Source organism: Bos taurus, chromosome 29 (genome assembly GCF_002263795.3).
Source record: "Bos taurus isolate L1 Dominette 01449 registration number 42190680 breed Hereford chromosome 29, ARS-UCD2.0, whole genome shotgun sequence".
Lineage (NCBI taxonomy): Eukaryota > Metazoa > Chordata > Mammalia > Artiodactyla > Bovidae > Bos > Bos taurus.
This window is the reverse complement of record NC_037356.1, coordinates 5884421-5905534: the sequence shown is the minus strand read 5'-3', so window position 1 is coordinate 5905534 and position 21114 is coordinate 5884421. Positions and strand designations below refer to the sequence as shown.

The 21114-nt window shown below is 37.2% G+C and overlaps 1 protein-coding gene across 2 annotated transcripts in view; it reads left to right on the top strand.

Annotated features, from left to right (window-relative positions):
* FOLH1 (folate hydrolase 1) overlaps positions 1–20277 on the top strand; it is a 72692-nt gene extending 52415 nt beyond the window's left edge. Inside the window, exons 13-19 of one of the 2 annotated variants that reach the window (XM_024987022.2) lie at positions 2367–2434; positions 5731–5822; positions 8675–8765; positions 11274–11538; positions 11804–11885; positions 16393–16485; positions 18830–20277. In XM_024987022.2, coding sequence (XP_024842790.1) covers positions 2367–2434; positions 5731–5822; positions 8675–8765; positions 11274–11538; positions 11804–11885; positions 16393–16485; positions 18830–19019 — 881 coding nt within the window. In that variant the 3' untranslated portion in view covers positions 19020–20277. 2 annotated transcript variants of the gene reach the window in all.
* Positions 20278–21114: the final 837 nt, after the last annotated feature.

The following is a 21114-nucleotide window of genomic DNA, read 5'->3' as shown; positions in this document are numbered from 1 at the left end:
TGTTTTGATAAACAGAGATTCAAATGAAGAGACAACCTCAGGTCAACTTCCAAGAAACCCAAATAGTCCATTGTCACTGACTGCACCATGGTGATGGTTTAGTTGCTAAATTGTGTCCAACTCTTGTGACCCCATGGACTGTAGCCTGCCAGGCTCCTCTGTCCATGGGTTTTTCCAGGCAAGAATACTGGAGTAGTTTGCTATTTCCTTCATCAGGGGATCTTCCCAACCCAGGGATCAAACCCAGGACTCCTGCACTGCAGTCAGATTCTTTAGCGACTGAGCTACCAGGGAAGCTGGTATGAATCACACTACACCATCAAATCAGATCAGATCAGTCGCTCAGTCGTGTCCGACTCTTTGCGACCCCATGAATCGCAGCACGCCAGGCCTCCCTGTCCATCACCAACTCCCGGAGTTCACTGAGACTCACATCCATCGAGTCAGTGATGCCATCCAGTCATCTCATCCTCTGTCGTCCCCTTCTCCTGCTGCCCCCAATCCCTCCCAGCATCAGAGTCTTTTCCAATGAGTCAACTCTTTGCATGAGGTGGCCAAAGTACTGGAGTTTCAGCTTTAGCATCATTCCTTCCAAAGAAATCCCAGGGCTGATCTCCTTCAGAATGGACTGGTTGGATCTCCTTGCAGTCCAAGGGACTCTCAAGAGTCTTCTCCAACACTAGCCCTACCCATCTTTCTGTTCCTTGACCACATGTGACTTGTCAGCCACTGTGACTGCTGTTCTCTATACTCAGATTACTGTTCAACACACCATCTGTTTAATTCTTAGAGTCTCCTTGGAATGCCATTTTTTTCCAGGAAACGGTATCTTTGTAATACTCATCACTGCCATTATTAAGTAATTATTTGTTTTACAAACTGCCTCCCTTTCTAGACTATATTCTTCCACCAGGAACAGGTGGGATCATACTTCTTCATCCCTGGATTCTTAATGTCTCATTAAATAAATGTTATTTGCATGGGTGCAACAAATGAATGAAGGGTGGACTATAGAATATTTTCTTTAGTTTACTAGTAGGTCTGCCATGTCAAAAACAGCTGGGACATTGCATATGATGGAGGCACATTGGCATTTACATTTTCTTCTTTGTCCATGTATCTGAGCTGCATTGTCTCCTAAGTTAGTTAGTGCATTTCGGTTATCTTCCTCTCCTTCCCCTGACTTTCCTTAGTTAGTGGCTCAGGGGTTGGGCTTATATCTGGCCCTTCTACTTCTTAATTATGTGACCTCAGGTTGTTGCTCTCTGTGTCTCAGTTTTATCAGCTCTCAATAGGTTTATTAAGATCACGTATCTCAAAGGTTCTTGTAAGGGTAGAAGTTAATAATTACAAAATTCCCAGAGTTGTCCCTTGCACAGGGTTAATGTTCAGAAATGTTAACTTGGATTATTATCATCCTCGTTTAAACACATATGAAGATGAAATACCTTGTCACACAGAATGAGTTTTCCAAACATATCTTCTTCAAAAGTAGAATAACATTTTATTGATGTTTTTTTAAGATTTTAATGCATTTTTTTAATCTGTGGATTTTGCTAATCATATCATTCTCTGACTTAATGCTCTTTTGTTGTTTCCCCATCCTTTTTAGGATCAAAAGCAAATAATACCCCCATTAATCTGTGATTGGAACACAGCTTATCTCACTTTGTTTTGTATTTAAAATTTTATTAACTGTTCCTTTCTCAAATAATACAGTAAATCACGTATTGGCTTCCTAATGTTAAGATGCAGAATTTACGAAGAAAAAATTTCTACTGAAACCATTCTGAAATAACTCTCCAAAGACACTACTATCCTTAGTTTAGGGTGTTGAGATTCACATACAAAATTTAGTTCAAGTGCCAACAACGGCAAATGCTGTTAAACATAAACATTTACTTTAAATGTTTTAAAGTAAAGCTTTAAATATAAACATTTATTTGACACAGTAATCCTGTGAGGGAAGTACTTTTATTATCTCTGTTGTATAGAACATTTGCTTTGGCAGAGTAGAAGGTGAAGATTTGGAAAGGTGAGAGGTGATTAGAGATTGTTTCATGTGTTGCACCAAGGGTCAAGATAAGGATGAATCTTATCCAGGGATGAACTGGAAAGTTTTGATCAGATTTGAATCCTATTTATTTATTTTTGGCTGCACCTCAAGGCTTGTGGGATCTTAGTTTCTGGTCAGAGATCAAACCCGCACCTCCTGCAGTGGAAATGCAGGGTCCTAACCATTGGACTGCCACGGAAGTCCCCGGATTTTAAAAGGGTCATTCTGGCTAAGGAGTTAGGAATGGTCTTTGAATGGAAGAATAAAATAAAGTAATGAAATAGAAAACAATCTTCTCCTTGTCTTTCAGGAAACTACACTCTGAGAGTTGATTGTACCCCACTTATGTACAGCTTGGTATATAACCTAACAAAGGAGGTAAAAATAATTACATGGAATTTTAAGCTCTACAAATGTTTTCCTGAGGTGGCATTATTATGTTTATTATGTTGAACAACTGTTGTTTTATAACTTTTTTCTCCCACATAGCAAAGATCCACTCCTAGAAATGTCTTATAAATGGTGGATGCACACTATCCTGTTTTGCCCCACATCAGTCTGAGGCAGTCTATGGGGAGCTTTGAGTATGCCATATCCATTTGAAATGAAAAAATGGAGCTCAAAAAGCATTAGCCATTGAAGTCACATAACTTTTTCAGTACTTGCACCATTACTGAGTCCTGTGGTTTAACTTCTTAGTTTTAAAACTGATTTTTTTTTAATGCCATTAAAAAGAATACATTTGAATCAGTTCTAATGAGATGGATGAAACTGGAACCTATTATACAGAGTGAAGTAAGCCAGAAAGAAAAACACCAATACAGTATACTAACGCATATATATGGAATTTAGAAAGATGGTAACAATAACCCTGTATACGAGACAGCAAAAGAGACACCGATGTATAGATCAGTCTTATGGACTCTGTGGGAGAGGGAGAGGGTGGGGAGATTTGGGAGAATGGCATTGAAACATGTATAATATCATGTATGAAATGAGTCGCCAGTCCAGGTTCGATGCACGATACTGGATGCTTGGGGCTGGTGCACTGGGACGACCCAGAGGGAGGGTATGGGGAGGGAGGGGGGAGGAGGGTCCAGGATGGGGAACACATGTATACCTGTGGTGGATTCATTTCGATATTTGGCAAAACTAATACAATATTGTAAAGTTTAAAAATAAAATAAAATTAAAACAAAACAAAACAAAAAAAAAACAAAAGAAAAAAACCTCCCAGAACTATACACTAAAAAGAGTGAATTTTACTTATGTAAAGTTCAATGAACCTGTCTGAGAAAGAAATCCTTCCCATTATCAACTAAATAAAATCTAGAGCCAATTAAAAAAAAAAAACTGATTTTTACTCTTTAATATGATACCAATTAATTCAGGACTCAGGAAAAGTTGATATTTCTAACTTGTTGAGAAAGAATAAGTAAATCACCGCATGCAGAGTCCTGGGACAGAGACTGGAGTACATGGGTTGAATGTACTCAGTTCATGATGTCCTGCTGTGGCTTTCAGTCCACTGAGCTAAAGTTGCCTTATTCCTTCTGACGGCAGCACAAGATACTGAACCTGGTGGTGTCTGAATTTCTGCAGGACTGACAGGCAGCTCTTCATTTTAGTTCTCCTGCCCCATAAAGCCTCTGGTCCTAGAGTTAGTCATAATGAATGAGCTTTTGCATGGCAGATTTTTGTTTTTACTGCTATTTACCTCCTTTGAATAGAAAAAGGATAAAAAAAAAACTTGCCTATTTAACAGAGGGCTAACAGGGGTCTGGAATTCTCAAGGAGGAAGAAAGGACAAACTTTTTTTCTTTCTCCACATTCCTTAGGATTATATACCAATAATGTATCCTGCCTAAGGACAGTCTTTGGATTCAACCTTCTGTTATCTTAAAATGTTAATTATGGGAGTAGACCTGGTCTTTACAAGGATGTATCTTGCCTGAGGACAGTGTTATCTTAAAATGTAAATTATGGGAGTAGGACTGATGAGGTCTTTACAACCTCCAGATATTCTTTGGATTATATAACTTCATTGTTAACACTAGCAAGCGGGTACTCTTTCTGCCCCCTTCTGGTGCCTATGTCAGAAGCTTTCTCTATCTCCTTTATACGTTAATAAAACTTTATTACACACACACAAAAAAAGAAAAATATTTGTTTCCCTCAAGTAGGGATTTTAAATAGACCCTAAACATATGGTTAAGCTTTGGCTTAACAAGCATGGAATTTAATTTATTGGCATCTCCAGCAGGAGTGGAAAAGTTTAACTTGGCACTAATCTATTCGTATGTTACTTAAGAATTCCTTCAGGATCTGCAGTTTTTAATCAATTCCTGTGATGTGTTTATAAAATTAAATATTTGAAACATTGCATCTCAGAGAATTCACACCATTTATGGAATTTAAAGTCAATGCTAAGGAAGCTTGGCAGTTATATTTACTTACCAGGTGAAACACTACTTCTAGGTTAGGTTTGAAATTATGTGATACTTGGTAATTTTGGATTTTTAAAAATTATGTTTTATTTATTTTGAGAAGATGATTTGCAGCATTTAAAATTTTAGTGATAAACTAAGCAATCTAGTAATATATTTCTACATTATTCAAAAATTCATATATCCTAAAATAAATGGAATGTTTCTGCCATTTGTAGCAAAAAGTTTGGGGTAAATTTATAAGCTTGAATGAAGTTATTTTGTTGCTTTACATACTGACATTTTACCTCATGCTTATGTAAATTTAATTGTGTTCCCATTGACCATTGCACATCCCTGTGTTATAGCACCTAGCACATGAAATCCACACTTTTATTTACAGTTCCTACTAGTAGATGATATGTAATGTGTGTTATTATACTTTGTATTGCTAGTATCTACAAAAAGTCTTCCACAGCGTAAGTAGTCTATATATTTTTTTGAGTTTAATCTGTTAAAAAAAATATCATAGGACTTTTATTAAATATAAAATGAAAATTTTTTATACCATATACTCATCAATTACCAATAATAATGCAATATTATTGCAATTTAGTGTGCTAAATGTTTTGCCATAACATTTAGTGCTCTGAAACTCACATTCAGTAGTAGGGCATATTTTACTCCCTTAGTTTTCTTATCTGTAAAATCTAAAAATTCGTTAAAAGCCCTGTGTTTAACATAAATACAATATACACTCAACTAAGTAAAATATTAGTGCATTTATTTTCTTATGTATTATTTAATGACTTTGACAACCTTGTTGGCACAAAACAATATTAAAACAAAACAAAAATCTTCCCTTAACCAGCTTGTTCCTTTTCATTTTTTTTAAGAGGAGAAGGAATGGATTATTGAAAGTAGCCTCCTTTAATTCAGAATAGATTGAGAAAAATCTTATATTATGACCATTCATCTGAATTTAATGGCTTGGTAATAATTTGGTGTACCCTTTCTTTCCATACACTCATGTATTTTTTTTATAATAGGTGTATTATATATAGTAACATTTTCCCATATCATCAGAAACTCAGTGCTGTAATTCTTAATGACTGCTAATGTATGAATTACTTCTCATATTTTCCTTAATATGATTTAACTACTCATTCCCTGGTTAATAGGTATTTAGATTTTGAAACATCTGATTTATAAGTATACTCTCTTTTTCCCCCCATTTAACTCATGTAGCTCCGAAGTCCTGATGAAGGTTTTGAAGGCAAGTCTCTTTTTGAGAGCTGGAATGAAAAAAGTCCTTCCCCTGAATTCAGTGACTTGCCAAGGTAAACAAATAGAACTCTGTATGGAATTTAGTAGGGAATTGTGTCAAAAATAAAGGATAGCTTCTTTTAATAAATAATAAAAGTTTAAAATTCTCTAACATCTGATAAAGATTAAGCAATGCTTAGGTTCACAAATAAAATTGTTACCTGAAAACTGGGTTTGCCTCTCAAGGGGTGTAGAGCCAAAAGACACAACCAAGTCAAAGAACTGGAGATGGAAGGATGAATTACTTGCAGCAAGTTTGGAAAACATTGGGTGCGCTTAGTCAGTCCTATATGACTCTTTGTGACCCACTGCGGGGGTGTAGCCCGCCAGGCTTCTTTATTCATGGGATTTCCCAGGCAAGAATATTAGAGTGGGTTGCTGTTTCCTTCTCCAGGGGATATTCCCAACCCAGGGATCAAATCTGCATCTCCTGTGTCTCCTGCATTGCAGGCAGATTCTTTACTCGCTGAGCCATCATGGTAGCCTCAAAAATACTGGGGTTCTTTCCCAAAGCAGTATCTCCCTGAACAGTAAAATCATAGGTGTTTTAAGCTAAGAGTACATGCATATTCATAAAGGGGCTTCAGCAGAATATAATTCATAATAAAATTGGGACAAAATTTGAAAAAGTCCAAACTTTAGTTGACTGAGTTCAGAAAAGATTAACATCATCATTCCCGGCTGATCTGGTGGTTGAGCACACATAGGGGTTTATGTTCTGCAGAACAGCTCAAAAATGTTCTTTAGGCTAATATTTACCATTGTAACTGAACTGAAAGTCTTTACAACAGGCTTATTATCTTTGCTGTTGTTACTTCTCTTGCCCAGGTCATTTGTTCCTAAATTTTCTTGTTGCCTTAAAATCATTTATTACTGAGACCTGTTCAGGGATAAGCATTGTGGCCAGGGCTTTATCACAAAATAGCTTAGATCAAAAGCGAGTTGTCTTATATCAAGAAAGCCAAACCTAGTTCTCTTGTTCTAGGGACCCCCTACCCTGTCTGCTTACAAGGTATTGATATATGTTTTGAAATTAAATCTGTAGGCCATCAAAATGTGGTTTTCTTTTGAATAGATTATGCACATGGTGCCTAAGTCTGTCCTCTTGCTGCTTAATAAATTTCCTTTTATCTGAACATCATGCAATATTTTGGTTACTCTGAGAAGAATATAAGCATCATATCAGGTTTAGCCATATCTTCACAAGCAAGGGATGAGGAATAAATATCTCAGTAGTTTGAGATTAAGATAACAGTATGAATAATTTAAATTTTTAAGGATAGGATTTATAAAAAGAATACATTTGAATCAGTTCTAATGGGGTGGATGAAACTGGAGCCTATTATACAGAGTGAAGCCAGAAAGAAAAACACCAATACAGAGTACTAACGCATATGTACGGAATTTAGAAAGATGGTAACAATAATCCTGTATACGAGACAGCAAAAGAGACACTGATGTATAGAACAGTCTTTTGGACTCTGGGAGAGGGAGAGGGTAGGATGATTTGGGAGAATGACATTGAAACATGTATAATATCATATATTAAATGAGTTGCCAGTCCAGGTTTGATACATGATACTGGATGCTTGGGGCTGGTGCACTGGGACGACCCAGAGGGATGGTACAGGGAGGGAGGAGGGAGGAGGGTTCAGAATGGGGAACGCGTGTATACCTGTGGCAGATTCATGTTGATATATGGTAAAACCAATACAATACTGTAAAGTTAAAAAATAAAAAAATAAAAAGATAAAAAATAAATAAATTTTTAAGGATAGGATTTAAATCTGAGTTATCTGAAAATTTCCTGATTCTTTTAACTGTATCATGTACAACAAATAAAGATAATAAAATAAATCAGTGAAGGAAAATACTTTCCAACTTCAAGAATTTTTAATAGTGCAATACAATTCTTCTTGATTCTCTTAAAGAGCTCCTAAAATCCCTGGAATTTTCTAAGAGGTGAGAGGGACAAACGTATCTTTTGTTTTGTTAATGAGGTCACATAGACCCACACTAAAAGTGGGGACTGGTTGCCAGGAGAACCAGTCGAGTGATTTGAGGGTTGTAACTCTCAATCTGGCCCTCAACATCCCTGGAAGGGAGGCAGCCTGAGGTTGACTCAGTCATTGGTGTCCAATAACTTAACTGATCATGACCATGTACTGAGGTTTTCATAAAACCTCAAAACTGTAGAGTTTGGGGGAGCTTCCTGGCTGGTGAACATGTGGAGATGCTAGAAGAGTGGTGAGCCTGGACAGGGTTGGGAGTTCTGACCCATTTCCCGTACCTCATCCTATGCATCTCTTGCATCTGGCTGTTCTGAGTTACAATCTTCCACAATAAATTGGTGATCTAGTAAGTAAATGCTTCTCTTGGTTCTATGAGCTGCTCTAGCCAATCCAAGGAGGGGTTTGTGGGACCTTCCTCTCTAGTGGTTGGTCAGGAGCACAGGATTCTGAGTTGGGGGGTGGGGCAGTCTCTGGTGGCAAGCCCTTCATGTCTGGGACCTGACTCCAGGTGGGCAGTGTCAGAACTGAGTTGAATTGTAGAACACCCAGGTGGTGTCCTGGAGAATTGTGTGCTGTCAGTGTGGGAAACCCTCCCCTCCCCACATAAACAGGTTGGAATTGGGTCCAGAAACTCAAAAGAACAATGATAACCCCTCCCCAAAATAGTCTTCTGGGAAGTAGATATTTTGTGATAAAAAATGACATTCCCTGTTTTTTTTTTTTTTGCTGCTTCTCTAAAGGCAATATATCTAAAAATTGTATTTATAGTATTGAGTGGAGATTTAGTTTAATTCATTTTGATCTGTAGTCAATGAAGAAGTTACTCAAATAATCCTGTATTTTATCTCTAAAAGGATTAGCAAATTAGGATCTGGAAATGATTTTGAAGTGTTCTTCCAAAGACTTGGAATTGCTTCAGGCAGAGCAAGGTATACTAAAGATTGGGTAAGTCTATTAATAAGTTCTTCAGGATTAATTATGAATATATTTTAGCTAAACAAATAATTCTGGATCAAAAAAGAGTGACTTAACCACCATGCTCGCTACATACCTGATTTTGTTCAGCAACTTAGAATTCTTCCCATTTTTAATTGGTTTCTTCTGATGTCTGTCTGCTCAGACCGGTAAAGCATCTGCCTGCAATGCGGGAGACCTGGGTTCGATCCCCGGGTCGGGAAGATCCCCTGGAGAAGGAAATGGCAACCTACTCCAGTACTCTTGCCTAGAAAATTCCATGGATGGAGGAGCCTGGTGGGCTACAGTCCATGGGGTCGCAAAGAGTCGGACAGGACTGAGCGACTTCACTCACTCACTTCACTCAATCATATACTTCTGCTGTTTCTTTCTTTTTCAGTTTTAGGTATTATCCATTTACTTCTTTCTAGGGAAGCTAGGCATTCAGTTCTCTTATATCACATCCTCTCCCAACGCCCAAATACTTACCTTCATGGCATTGTTTTCAATATCATATTTGTGCTATGCTTTTTGATTAGAAGGCATTTTTTTTCCCTCCATGTACCTACAAACTTCTAGTATATTTAAACTCATCAGGTGATCTGGCAGAGTTCATTTTCCCTGTTGGGGCTCTTCTGCTCCTCTGGGTTCTCTGGTTATTCTTTCTGCCTGTGGCACAGTTCTTGCCTAAATTTTAAAAGAAAGCTGAGAACATCTTCATTTCACTTATACTTTGGATTTTCTGTTTCTCAGATTTTATGTCTTCCTTTTTCTTACTTACCTCTTTTTTTTTTTTTTTTGATCACATCTTTCAGGCATTTCTTGAAAAGAGTGAACAAAAGCTAAACCTTGCATGCTTGTTACACTACACAGAATTCTTCAATAATTTAGGAAGAAAAATTTTGTTGCAAATTCCATACCCTTAGAATTTTGATCTTATTGCTTTATTGTCTCCCAGCCTATTGAGAGATGTTATTTGTTCCCTGATCTGTTGTTTCTTGCTTTTTATTTTGAAAGGAAAATTTTAGTATCTACTCTTTATGACTGTGTTGCCCTTGGTGAACAAATGCGTATTATGTCATAGTTTAATATGGTGAACTGGGCACAAGTTATACCCTTTGTTGTGGAAACCTATGGATTGTAGTTAGAGGAAATGTTTTTTCTTTGATTATTCCCTCTTTTCTCTTTCTCAACTCTTATGAATTTGTTTAGCTCTGGGGGATTCTTTTCCAATGCCTTTATCTGTTCTCCTGCATTCGTATCTGTGTCTTTTTTTTACATTCTGCAATGTTTTCTTCAACTGTGCCATTCATTTATTTATTTTTTAATTAAGTTTCCCTCCATTCCCCGTAGTACCTCCTTACTCTGAGATGATTTTATTCTAGCTTGCAGGCTGCATCTATAACTTTCAAGTTAAAAGCTGTCTTCAAATGCCTGGCCATCTTTGGCTATCTCTCTTGTATGGGAGTGAGACTAGAGAAAGCTCGTATGTGGGGTGGTACCTGTTGAAGGGGAAGCTTCACAAGAGAGGGACTGGGAGTGCCTTTTCTAGTTGCTTCGGTGGGAGACAGCTAACACTGAGGATCTGTAGTCTTTTGTCTTGGGTTGGTTATTCTGCCCAGACAGAAAATCTCTCACCACTGGGGTTGGTATTGAGGGCAGACGTAAATAAATATCAGCTACATTTTCTTATGAGAAAACTGCAGCAAGAAAGGTTAGTAATTCTGGGGTTAATAAACTGCCAGAGTTATTTGGGGTAATAAGTTCTGAAGCCTGGATTCAGACTCTGGCAGGCTAATTCCAGAGTCCCACTCTCAATACACCTCTATATAAAGTGTTCTATTATATCAGTTAAAAAAAAGGCAAGCATCTTTAAAAAGTGGGCAAAAGGCATAAATCAGCAACTCAGAATTTGAAAAGTTGTTCCCTCTTGCCTATTGTGTATGTTCTTGTATTCTTATAACCGTCTGAGCATTACTTCTCTCTTTAGTGAGATTTCAGATCTACTACTGAACCCTCACTGTTTAGACTCTCACTCATCAGCACACTGCTTGTCAGAAAATTACTCTTTCAAGGAATTTCAGTCAGTAAACAATTTGCACCATTGCCCTATATAATATATCATGCTTATTTTCTTGCCTCTAACAATTCTCCGTCTTCTTAAATTATTTTCACACAAATGCAGCATTATCTTGTCTTTATTTGAGGAAGATTTTTACATCTCCTGTTTTCTAAAAGGCAAGAATGTTAGGTTTCTTCCAAGATCATTTTTACAGTATTGTTTATGTTATATACACATACTTTTTTACTAGTGAAAACCTGGGGCAGGTTTTAATAATATAATAATAAACATTTAGTAAGTGGCTTATTGAAGTACTTAGATACTTCCTTTATTCATTACTGACAAAAACAGTCTTACTAACAGTAACTGTGATACTATGCATTTATATAAGTTATCTTACAAGGGATACATTTTGGATTTTTTTTTTTTTTTTGTAGGAAACAAGCACATTCAGCAGCTATCCACTGTATCATAGTATCTATGAAACGTATGAATTAGTGGAAAAATTTTACGATCCAGCATTTAAGTATCACCTCACTGTGGCCCAGGTTCGAGGTGGAATCATCTTCGAAATAGCCAATTCCATAGTGCTGCCCTTCGACTGTCGAGATTATGCTGTTGTTTTAAGAAAGTATGCTGATAACATCTACAATATTTCAATGAAGCATCCACAAGAAATGAAAACATACAGTGTGTCATTTGGTATGCTACCTTTGCTCTTTCAAAACTCTCAATCTGTAATCTAAAATGTAATGACTTACCTTAGGTCCATTTATTATTTATTGCTATTCCACATGATCAAATATTTTATGCATATAAATGTTTTCTCTGTCTCACTGATGCCTATCTTGCAATATACAAAATATACTTACCTTGTTAAATACAAAAAGGAACAGCTTCCTGTATGGTTCCCCTTGTTTAAACTATAGAGCAATGCCATTTCATTAGCTTCTAATTTCTCTTTTAGATTCACTCTTTTCTGCAGTGAAGAATTTTACAGAGATTGCTTCTAATTTCAGTGAGAGACTGCAAGACTTGGATAAAAACAAGTATGTTCTGCATATATACAGAGAGACAGATATATATGCTCTGCATTCACTGTATATAATGAAAAAGAAATACTAGTTGATGTCTTACTGTTGAACTATCTTTGGAAAGTGTTTTTCTGCTTTCTTTCTGTTCTAACACAGCCTACACTGGGCTGCCATATCTCTTAAAGATATATTTTTGACATTCAGATTACATATGTGCTGTTGAGAATGCTGGTACCTCCATTACTATGAACTGAGTAGTAGTAACAAAATTCCCACCTTAACGTTGAAGAGTCCTTCACCATATGTCCCCATAATTTTCTTGTTTTTTTTTTCTTGTTGTTTAAATATCTGTACATCAGATTTCAACCAAACTCTTCTTTTCCCAAAACACACCTTCTTCTTCCCTCTTCTTAATGTCATTACTCCCACAAACACTTCATAATCTCCACTGCCACCTGGAAAAATTCTCTATATCCAGAATAGCAAATAAGATAAAGCCATTATTTTTTTCCAAAAAGTAGAATTTTGAGAGTGAATACCAGTTAAATACATAATGATGATACAAATATCAAATCCTTGGGGACTGATGCAAGAATACATGGAAAGAGAGAGTACAGACAGATGAAAGGTTAGACCAGTGATATATAAGGAAATATTTGTAATAAAGGATACATTAAAATCAAAGGAGAAAAGTATTAAGTAATAATATTGTATAAGCTCTTTCAGGAATTGGTAAAAAAAAGTGAATCCAAAATCTCACTTCACATTCTACACAAAGATAAACAACAGGTATAGAACAATTTTTTAATAAAAATTGAAATATCTTAGAAATGAGATTCAAAGTTTAGAAATGACAGTGTAGTCAGATTTGAGAATATTAAAATGTTTAATAATATGAAAACTAATAATCCAAATCAAAGACAAAAGACTGGAAAGTTTGGATGGTGGGTAATAAAGACCCAGAAAATATGAATGGGGGTAATACAAATATTATAAAAATTTGTTTTTGAAAACTGATAAGAGAATCGAAAAGACAAAGTGGGAAATATTGATACTGACAAGCGAATTAAAAAATAACATATCATCTATACAGAAATAGAAAAAAAAAAATTCAAACTTACTAGCAATTCCAAAACCACAAACGAAAATGTATTATTTTCATATCAAGTGAGTAGCAATTTAAAATTTGTTTGTGCAAATTGCTGCAGGCAGTACACTGAAGCTGATACTCTTGGGCTTTATTTTTTCTGATAGCATTGAAATTGCTATTGCTTTAAGCTATTAAAAAACATAAATACATATTGTTACAATTTCTAGAGCAATGACAGTGTTCTTACACTCTGCCATAGTATTTCTATTTCTTGAAATTTTTTCCTTCAGGAAAGGGTCTCAAGTTTGAGGGAATGAAATGGCTTCTCATAGAAAAATTCAAATTATAATATCAAATAACTCAAAGCAGCCTTAATACCTATAAGGACAGAAGTTACTAAACAATCGTATGTCCACCAATTTAAACATTTTGTAAACATTAAAATTGATAATTATGAAAGAAGTTTATTAAGATATAATAATATGTTAAGCAAACAAAAAGGTCATAAAATTGTTCATATACACTATTTTTTTGAATACACAGAAAATATTACAAGAAAGCAATTAGTATAATAATCATGTTATCCTTGGGGGAATGTGAAGATTTCTTTTCCCTTATACTTTATAATTCTTTTCAAATTTTTATCTAAGTAAAAATAACCAATGATAAATAAATTTTAGAGTAATGTCAAACACTGGGAAGATCCCCTGGAGTAAGAAGTGGCAACCCACTCCAGTCTATAAAGCTGATTTTCTATCATTAAATAAATGATGTTTCTTCCTTGTGGGGGAACTGCCTGATTTTCTGTCATTAAATAAATGATGTTTCTTCCTTGTGGGGGAACTGCCTGATGGCATAGCATGGTAATCTAGCACATTGGGCTTTCACTTCCTTGAGTATTTCTGGATTTGTCTTACCATCTCTAAATGATAGTTAAGGTACAATTCGTATCTCTATATTATGTATGCATACCCTGAAACACCTGGAGCCGTGGTTTGTACATAACGAAAGTAAATGCTGGCTAAAATAAATTCAGGTGGATGCAGAATTTCTCAACCAAACTTTGAAATCTGTGGAAGAGACACTTCTTGAATCCTGCTTTTCTTCAATCAATGTCTTAACCCATTGAAGAAAACAGAGTGTTGACTTCTTGGTACCTTTATGGTCACATAGTTTTCAGCCTCAAGACCTAGCCTCCTCCAGTCTCTGTAGGGAGGCCAGCATACTTCTGGTGGAAATAGATCCTGTTTACTTAAGTCTGGTGCTCTGAGCATTTACCTCCCAGGGATGTTTTAATTTGAACCCTGCAAGGTGGCGCTAGTGGTAAAGAATCTGCCTGCCAAGGCAGGAGACAGGAAACACAGGAGACTCAGGTTCGAACCCTGGGTCAGGAAGATCCCCTAGAGTAGGAAGTGGCAACCCACTCCAGTATTCTTGCCTGGAAAATCCCATAGACGGAAGAGCTTGGCAGGCTACAGCCCATGGGGTCGCACAGAATAAGACACAACTCAAGTGACTTATTGCGCTGAACAAGGAACATCCGAATGGGGTGTGTGTGTGTATCCACATGAGTTTCTGTGTTCTTAGCAATGCTTAATGAATTTGGTTCAGAAACTTGTGATACCTTATTGAAGTTATGGTTCATTCAATTTTCCTCTTTATTAGTTAATGTGGACTGTTCACAGGTAAAGTCTGTGCCCACGGTTTACCTTTATACTATCACTTAACCTGAGTTCTTGATGCTAAATAAATGAATGTTGAAAATAGCTCATATCCAAATTCTGTGGCCTTTAATTATTCGATTTGCCTTATGTTGACATACTGCAGTTGAAGGAATAGTACTGACCTCCTACTGCTGCTGCTGGGTCGCTTAAGTCAGATCCAACTCTGTGTGACTCCATGGATTGTAGCCCACCAGGCTCCCCTGTCCATAGGGATTCTCCAGGCAAGAATATTGGAGTGGGTTGCCACGCCCTCCTCCAGGGACTCTTCCTGACCCAGGGATAGAACCCATGTCTCTTACATCTCCAGCATTAGTAGGTGGGGTCTTTACCACTAGTACCACCTGGTACTACCTTTACCACCATCCCAGTGAGCTCCTATTTCACTCTAAAACTTTCTAGATGTGAACTTGGGCAAGTTATTTCTCTAATGAATCTGAATATCTCATCTGTGGAATGGGGCTGCTATTCGTGCATAACTTGAAGGATTGCTCAAATGATTAAAAGGAATATAGTTTATAAACATTCAGAATAATAATGGTCACATAGTTTTCTTATTAAAACTAAGACATTACAAAGCTAGAGATAATTCATTTTTATATAAAGTAATTTGATTCCTTATGGTAATGATTATTTTTCATTAGTTAATTAAATTATGAAAATATGTTGAATTTAACAACATGTTGCTGCCCTACTCCAGGATTGCTAGTAAATTTTCAGGTATATTGAGGCATTTTTATTACAGTAACACTCTCCTGCACACTTTGGAATGTGAACTCTGTAAGCAGGAAGAGTCTGATACCTAACAGGCATTCAAATATCGTTGAAAGGATGAAATAAGCAACATCCCTGTGTTCATGTAGGTTTGTCTTTAAAAACAATAAAATATTATTAGCCATCATTTGGTAAATATAATTTTCTAGGCACCCTACTAAATATTAATATACTAATCCATCTCAATATTTAAATGACTTCTATGAACAGATTATTAGGATACTTAAAATGAAAAACTCTTGCCTATTATTTGAATACCTAGGTTTATAGTTAGTTATTTCATTGTAAATAAAAATTACTATAGTTTTTTCCATTGGCACATTGAACATTTTCAGTGGTTTTTTTGGTTTGTGTTTTAAATTGGGGGTATAGTTGCTTTACAGTTTTGTGTTGTGTTAGTTTCTGTTGTACAAAGAAATGGATCAGCTATATGTATACATATATCCCCTCCCTCTTGGACTTCCCTCTCAACCTGGCTCCCGTCCCACCCATCTGGATCAGCAGAGAGAGCTGAACTGAACTTTCTGTGCTTTGTAGCTGTTCCCAGTAGCTGTCTGTTTTATCCATGGCAGTGTATATATGTCAGTCCTAATCTCCCAGTTCATCCATGCCTTCCTGCCCATGCCCGTGTCCACACTTCATTCCTTACACTCTCTATTACTGCCCTGCAGATATGTTCATCTGTACCATTTCTGTAGTTTCCTCAGATATGCATTAAATATATGATATTTGTTTCTTTATTTCTGACCTAATTATAAGCCTCAGCAGAATATTACTTTATGGGATTTAAAGAAATATAACTATGCATGCTACTGTTCTTAATTTGCATGTTATAGGAATTTAAAATTAGCTGTGTTTAGATTTGTTTTGAATGTTTAGTTTGCTGGGTAGTGCACCTATTTTTGTGAAGCTGCAACTTATGCCTTTCCTTTTCTAGCCCCATATTATTAAGAATTATGAATGATCAACTGATGTTTTTGGAACGAGCATTTACTGATCCTTTAGGATTACCAGACAGGCCTTTCTATAGGTAAGGATAAAAATATGGCTCTTCATTTAAAAAAATTTTTTTCTTATTATTTGCATTGTGGCAATAATGTATTTGATTTCTTACAAATGAAAAATTCCAAAACATATGTAGTAAATGGTAAATATTATTTATTTATATAAAATGATTACTACAGGTTTTTATTATCTTTTTTGTTTGTTTCTGTATATAAAAGAGTGTATGCTCATTGTAGGAAATTTAGAAGACTGAGGAAGTCAGAAGTAGAAAATAAAAATCTCTGCTTTGGTATACATAAACTTTAGCCCCTTCTTATTTTATTTTAAATGTGTATTTATGCATATACATAGGAGAAGGCAATGGCACCCCACTCCAGTACTCTTGCCTGGAAAATCCCATGGACGGAGGAGCCTGGTGGGCTGCAGTCCATGGGGTCACTAAGAGTCGGACACGACTGAGCGACTTCACTTTCCCTTTCCACTTTCATGCATTGGAGAAGGAAATGGCAACCCACTCCAGTGTTCTTGCCTGGAGAATCCCAGGGATGGCGGAGCCTGGTGGGCTGCCATCTATGGGGTCGCACAGAGTCGGACATGACTGAAGCGACTTGGCAGCAGCAGCAGCATATACATAAGGCATAATAAATATATACTTATTTACAATGTTGATACTCAGTTTTTCCCCTAATTTTTGATAATTATTAATTATTTCTGATAACCATCAACTGTCCCCAGGTTGATCTTACTAAGAATTCAGAAAGAATTAGATCATTGACCAGCCAGAAACGATCCCATCTTTGTGTGCAGGGATTATTTGTGAAGAATTGGAATTGAGACCAAGGGTGTCATCCAAATGGAGTGAATGGTCTCCCCCTGGCGGCAGCACTGTGCCCCTTTCCTTCTTTGCCTTTTAATCGTGGAACTTGTCCTTCTCTTCCGGGGTTATTATACACGCTTCCCTCATAGCTCAGTTGGTAAAGAATCCGCCTGCAATGCAGGAGACCCCGGTTCAATCCCTGGGTTGGGAAGATCTGCTGGAGAAGGGCTGGGCTACTCACTCCAGTATTCTTGGGCTTCTCTTGTGGCTCAGCTGGAAGAAGATCCCCTGGAGACGGGAAAGGCTACCCACTCCAGTATTCTGGCCTGGAGAATTCCATGGGCTGCATAGTCCATGGAGGGGGTTGCAAAAAGTTGGACACAACTGAATGACCTTTGCTTTCACTTTCACTAGCTCCTTCAGTAAAACAGCACCTTCTTCCGAGGGCATGTTGAATGTTACAAAACTGTTTTTAATCATTCTGGCTTGATGCTGGGTATTGCAGCATGACTTCTTCTTTAAGTAGGAGAAAAGCATAGTGACAGGTTGCCGTTACTGTTGTTAGTCACTAAGTCGTGTCCAACTCTTTGCAGCCCCATAGTCTCCTCTGTCCACAGATTTTCCAGGCAAGAATATGGAGTGGGTTGCCATGCCCTCCTCCGAGGGATCTTCCCAACCCAGGGATTGAACCCACGTATCCTGAAATGGCAGGCGGATGCTTGACCTCTGAGCCACCAGGGAGGCCCATACAGTAATTGATTGTGTGGGTCACAAATGAGACCCTATTGTGCTGCATTTCAGAAGATAGAATGGTATTTTGAAGTCATCACTTCTTTACAGTATACACTAAGACTCATCACTTCATCTCCCAGACCTCAATTTCCTCCTCTTTAAGATGCCATACCTGTGATGGATTCATTTTGATATTTGGCAAAACTAATACAATTATGTAAAGTTTAAAAATAAAATAAAATTTAAAAAAAAAGATGCTAATATCAATTTTGTAGAATTTATTTTCAAGAATTAGAAAACTTATGGTGGTTTACTCACTAAGTCATGTCTGACTCTTGCGACCCCATGGACTGTAGCCTGCCAGGCTCCTCTGTCAGTGGCATTTCCCAGGCAAGAATACTGGAGTGGATTGCCATTTCCTTCTCCAGGGGATCTTCCGGACCCAGGGATCAAACCCGGGGCTGCTGTGTTGCAGGCAGTCTCCTGCATTGCAGGCAGATTCTTTAGCACCGAGCCACCAGGGAAACCCTTTAGAAAAATTATAGGTTAATAATTTAATGCCAAGTGTGATACATAGTAGGTTACAAGCTGCTGTTGCTATCATTGTCATCATTTTTGTTGCTCTGAGCCACTTTAAGTCATTGTCTAAAGTAAAAATATAGTTAATTACCACATACTTCATAGTCTTTGGAGATTGAACTTGGAAGTCTAGTTGATAAGTGGCAATTAGAATTATACAACCCATGAATTGTAGAGCGCCCTTGTTTTTCCCTTGTATATGTAATTTGAGCAACTGATAGCAAACTGTTTCTATCAACAGGCATATCATCTATGCTCCAAGCAGCCACAACAAGTACATGGGGGAGTCGTTCCCAGGGATCTACGATGCTCTCTTTGATATTGAAAACAGAGTGGACCCATCCAAGGCCTGGGAAGAAGTGAAAAGACAGATTTCTATTGCAGCCTTCACCGTGCAGGCTGCAGCAGGGACTCTGAGAGAAGTCGCCTAAGAAATTTCTTTGTAAAATGCATACTGAATTGGAATGATGAATCAGAAAGAATCATGTTGGATGAATTGATAAACTGAAAAGTAAAGTTGTGTACATATGTATACATAGGTATAGACAGATACATATATCTACCTTGGTGTTTCTTTTCTTCTTCTTATAGATCAATAAGAAAGATGGATATTTTTCTTCTAAAATTATAGAAAGTTATTCTGAGGTTGAACTAAATGATGAAAATAAGTGCCTAAAATTTTAATACACTTAGGTGGCGTTATCAGAGAATCATGTCTCCTTCAACACTTCCAGATCTATTCCTGTCACTGCACATGTAGAAAGCATCAGTTTGTTACAGAACGCAGGGGAAAATCCACAGGGCTTCTTCAAGCCCGGCCCTCTGTCTGCCTGGCCTCCCAGGGCTGAGAGGATTGCTGTATTCGATCAGTAGTTGGGCAACTCTGGTCTAGTCACCCTGAAGTTAAATGTTTTGTTTTATTATTGTTATTTAGTTGCTAAGCTATGTCTGACTCTTAGCAACCCCATGGATTTTAGCCCACCAAGTTCCTCTGTCCATGAGATTTCCCAGGCAGGAATACTGCACTGGATTGCCATTTTCTTCTCCAGCAGATCTTCCAACCTAGGGCTCAAACCTGTGTCTTCTGTGTCTCTTGCATTGGCAGGAGGATTCTTCACTGCTGAGACACTAGGGAAGCCCTGAAGGTAAATATGTGTGCTTAGTCACTCAGTCATGTCCAACTCTTTGCAACAGGAGCCTGCCAGGCTCCTCTGTCCATGGGGATTCTCCAGGGGAGAATATTGGAGTGGGTTGCCATGCCCTCTTCGAGGGGATCTTCCCAACCCAGGGATTGAACCCAGGTCTCCTGCATTGTTGGTAGATTCTTTACTGTCTGAGCCACCAGGGAAATCCGAAGGTAAATATATAGTCCCTCTATAAAATAAGGGATAATTGTTTTTTAAAAAAGTTAGCAAATATGTTGTTTATACCAAAGGATATATGTAACATATATGTACAGTGCAAAGTAAGCATTTGTAAACCTCCTCCAATAACCAGGTTAAGAAAAGGAACATTACTAACATCTTTGGATCGCCCATGTACTGCTGACCATATGCCTTCCCCTTCTTTCAGAGATACTCACTTTCTTGAATTTTATGCTTTTACCATACATTGCTTTATTCCATACATGTGTTTGACTTTGTGTATTTTTAGAATTTTTGAAAATAAAATTGTACCCCATATATTTCACTATAACTTGTTTTTTTTACTCACTCTTGACATTTCATCCATCCATGTATTATTGTGGCTGTAGGTCATCAGACTTCACTGACATAGAGCGCTCCCTTGCATGGATATATCACTTATCCATTAAATGCATTCAGTCAAGGCAGAGAAACCACACAGAAATGTAAAGAAGTAACATTAACATAAAGAATGATTAATTATAATAGCACTGGAGCTGCAAAGTATTGTCTAGTATAAGGTAAATGGAGGCTTAAAGAATGTAAGAACTACAGATACACAAAACAATCACTGTTCTTGGGTTGAGGATTGCAGGAAGAGGTAGCTGTTGCCTTAAATAAATTAGGTCATTGTATAAATCAGAAAGATTTCAGCTTGTGTTTATACCTACGATAACCTAATCTTCTTTAAAAGTATAGTATAATACCATAAGAATAGTGTAGTCTGAAACTTCTACAAAAGGGCTAAAGAATACAATTGACATTATCCAGGAGATAAAGATCCTCACTGGTGGACATTAGGATACTAAGTACAGTCGCCAGTGAGTTCTCTCTTATAAAGCAAACAGCCTAGCTGACTTTACTTTTTGTCTAAAACTATCACATGAAAATGTTTATAATGCTCATTTATTGATATGGAGCTGGAGATAGTGGGGTCCAGTCCATTCTGTCTTCCTGAGACAACTTTAAATTGTTCTGTCAACTGAGGGTTTGAAAATAAGGTATCTCCCAAGTAACAAATGGTTTGTCTAACTCCATCACTTTGGTGACAAAGGTCCCTGTAGTCAAAACTATGGTTTTTCCAGTAGTCATGTACAGATGTGACCATAAAGAAGGACCATAA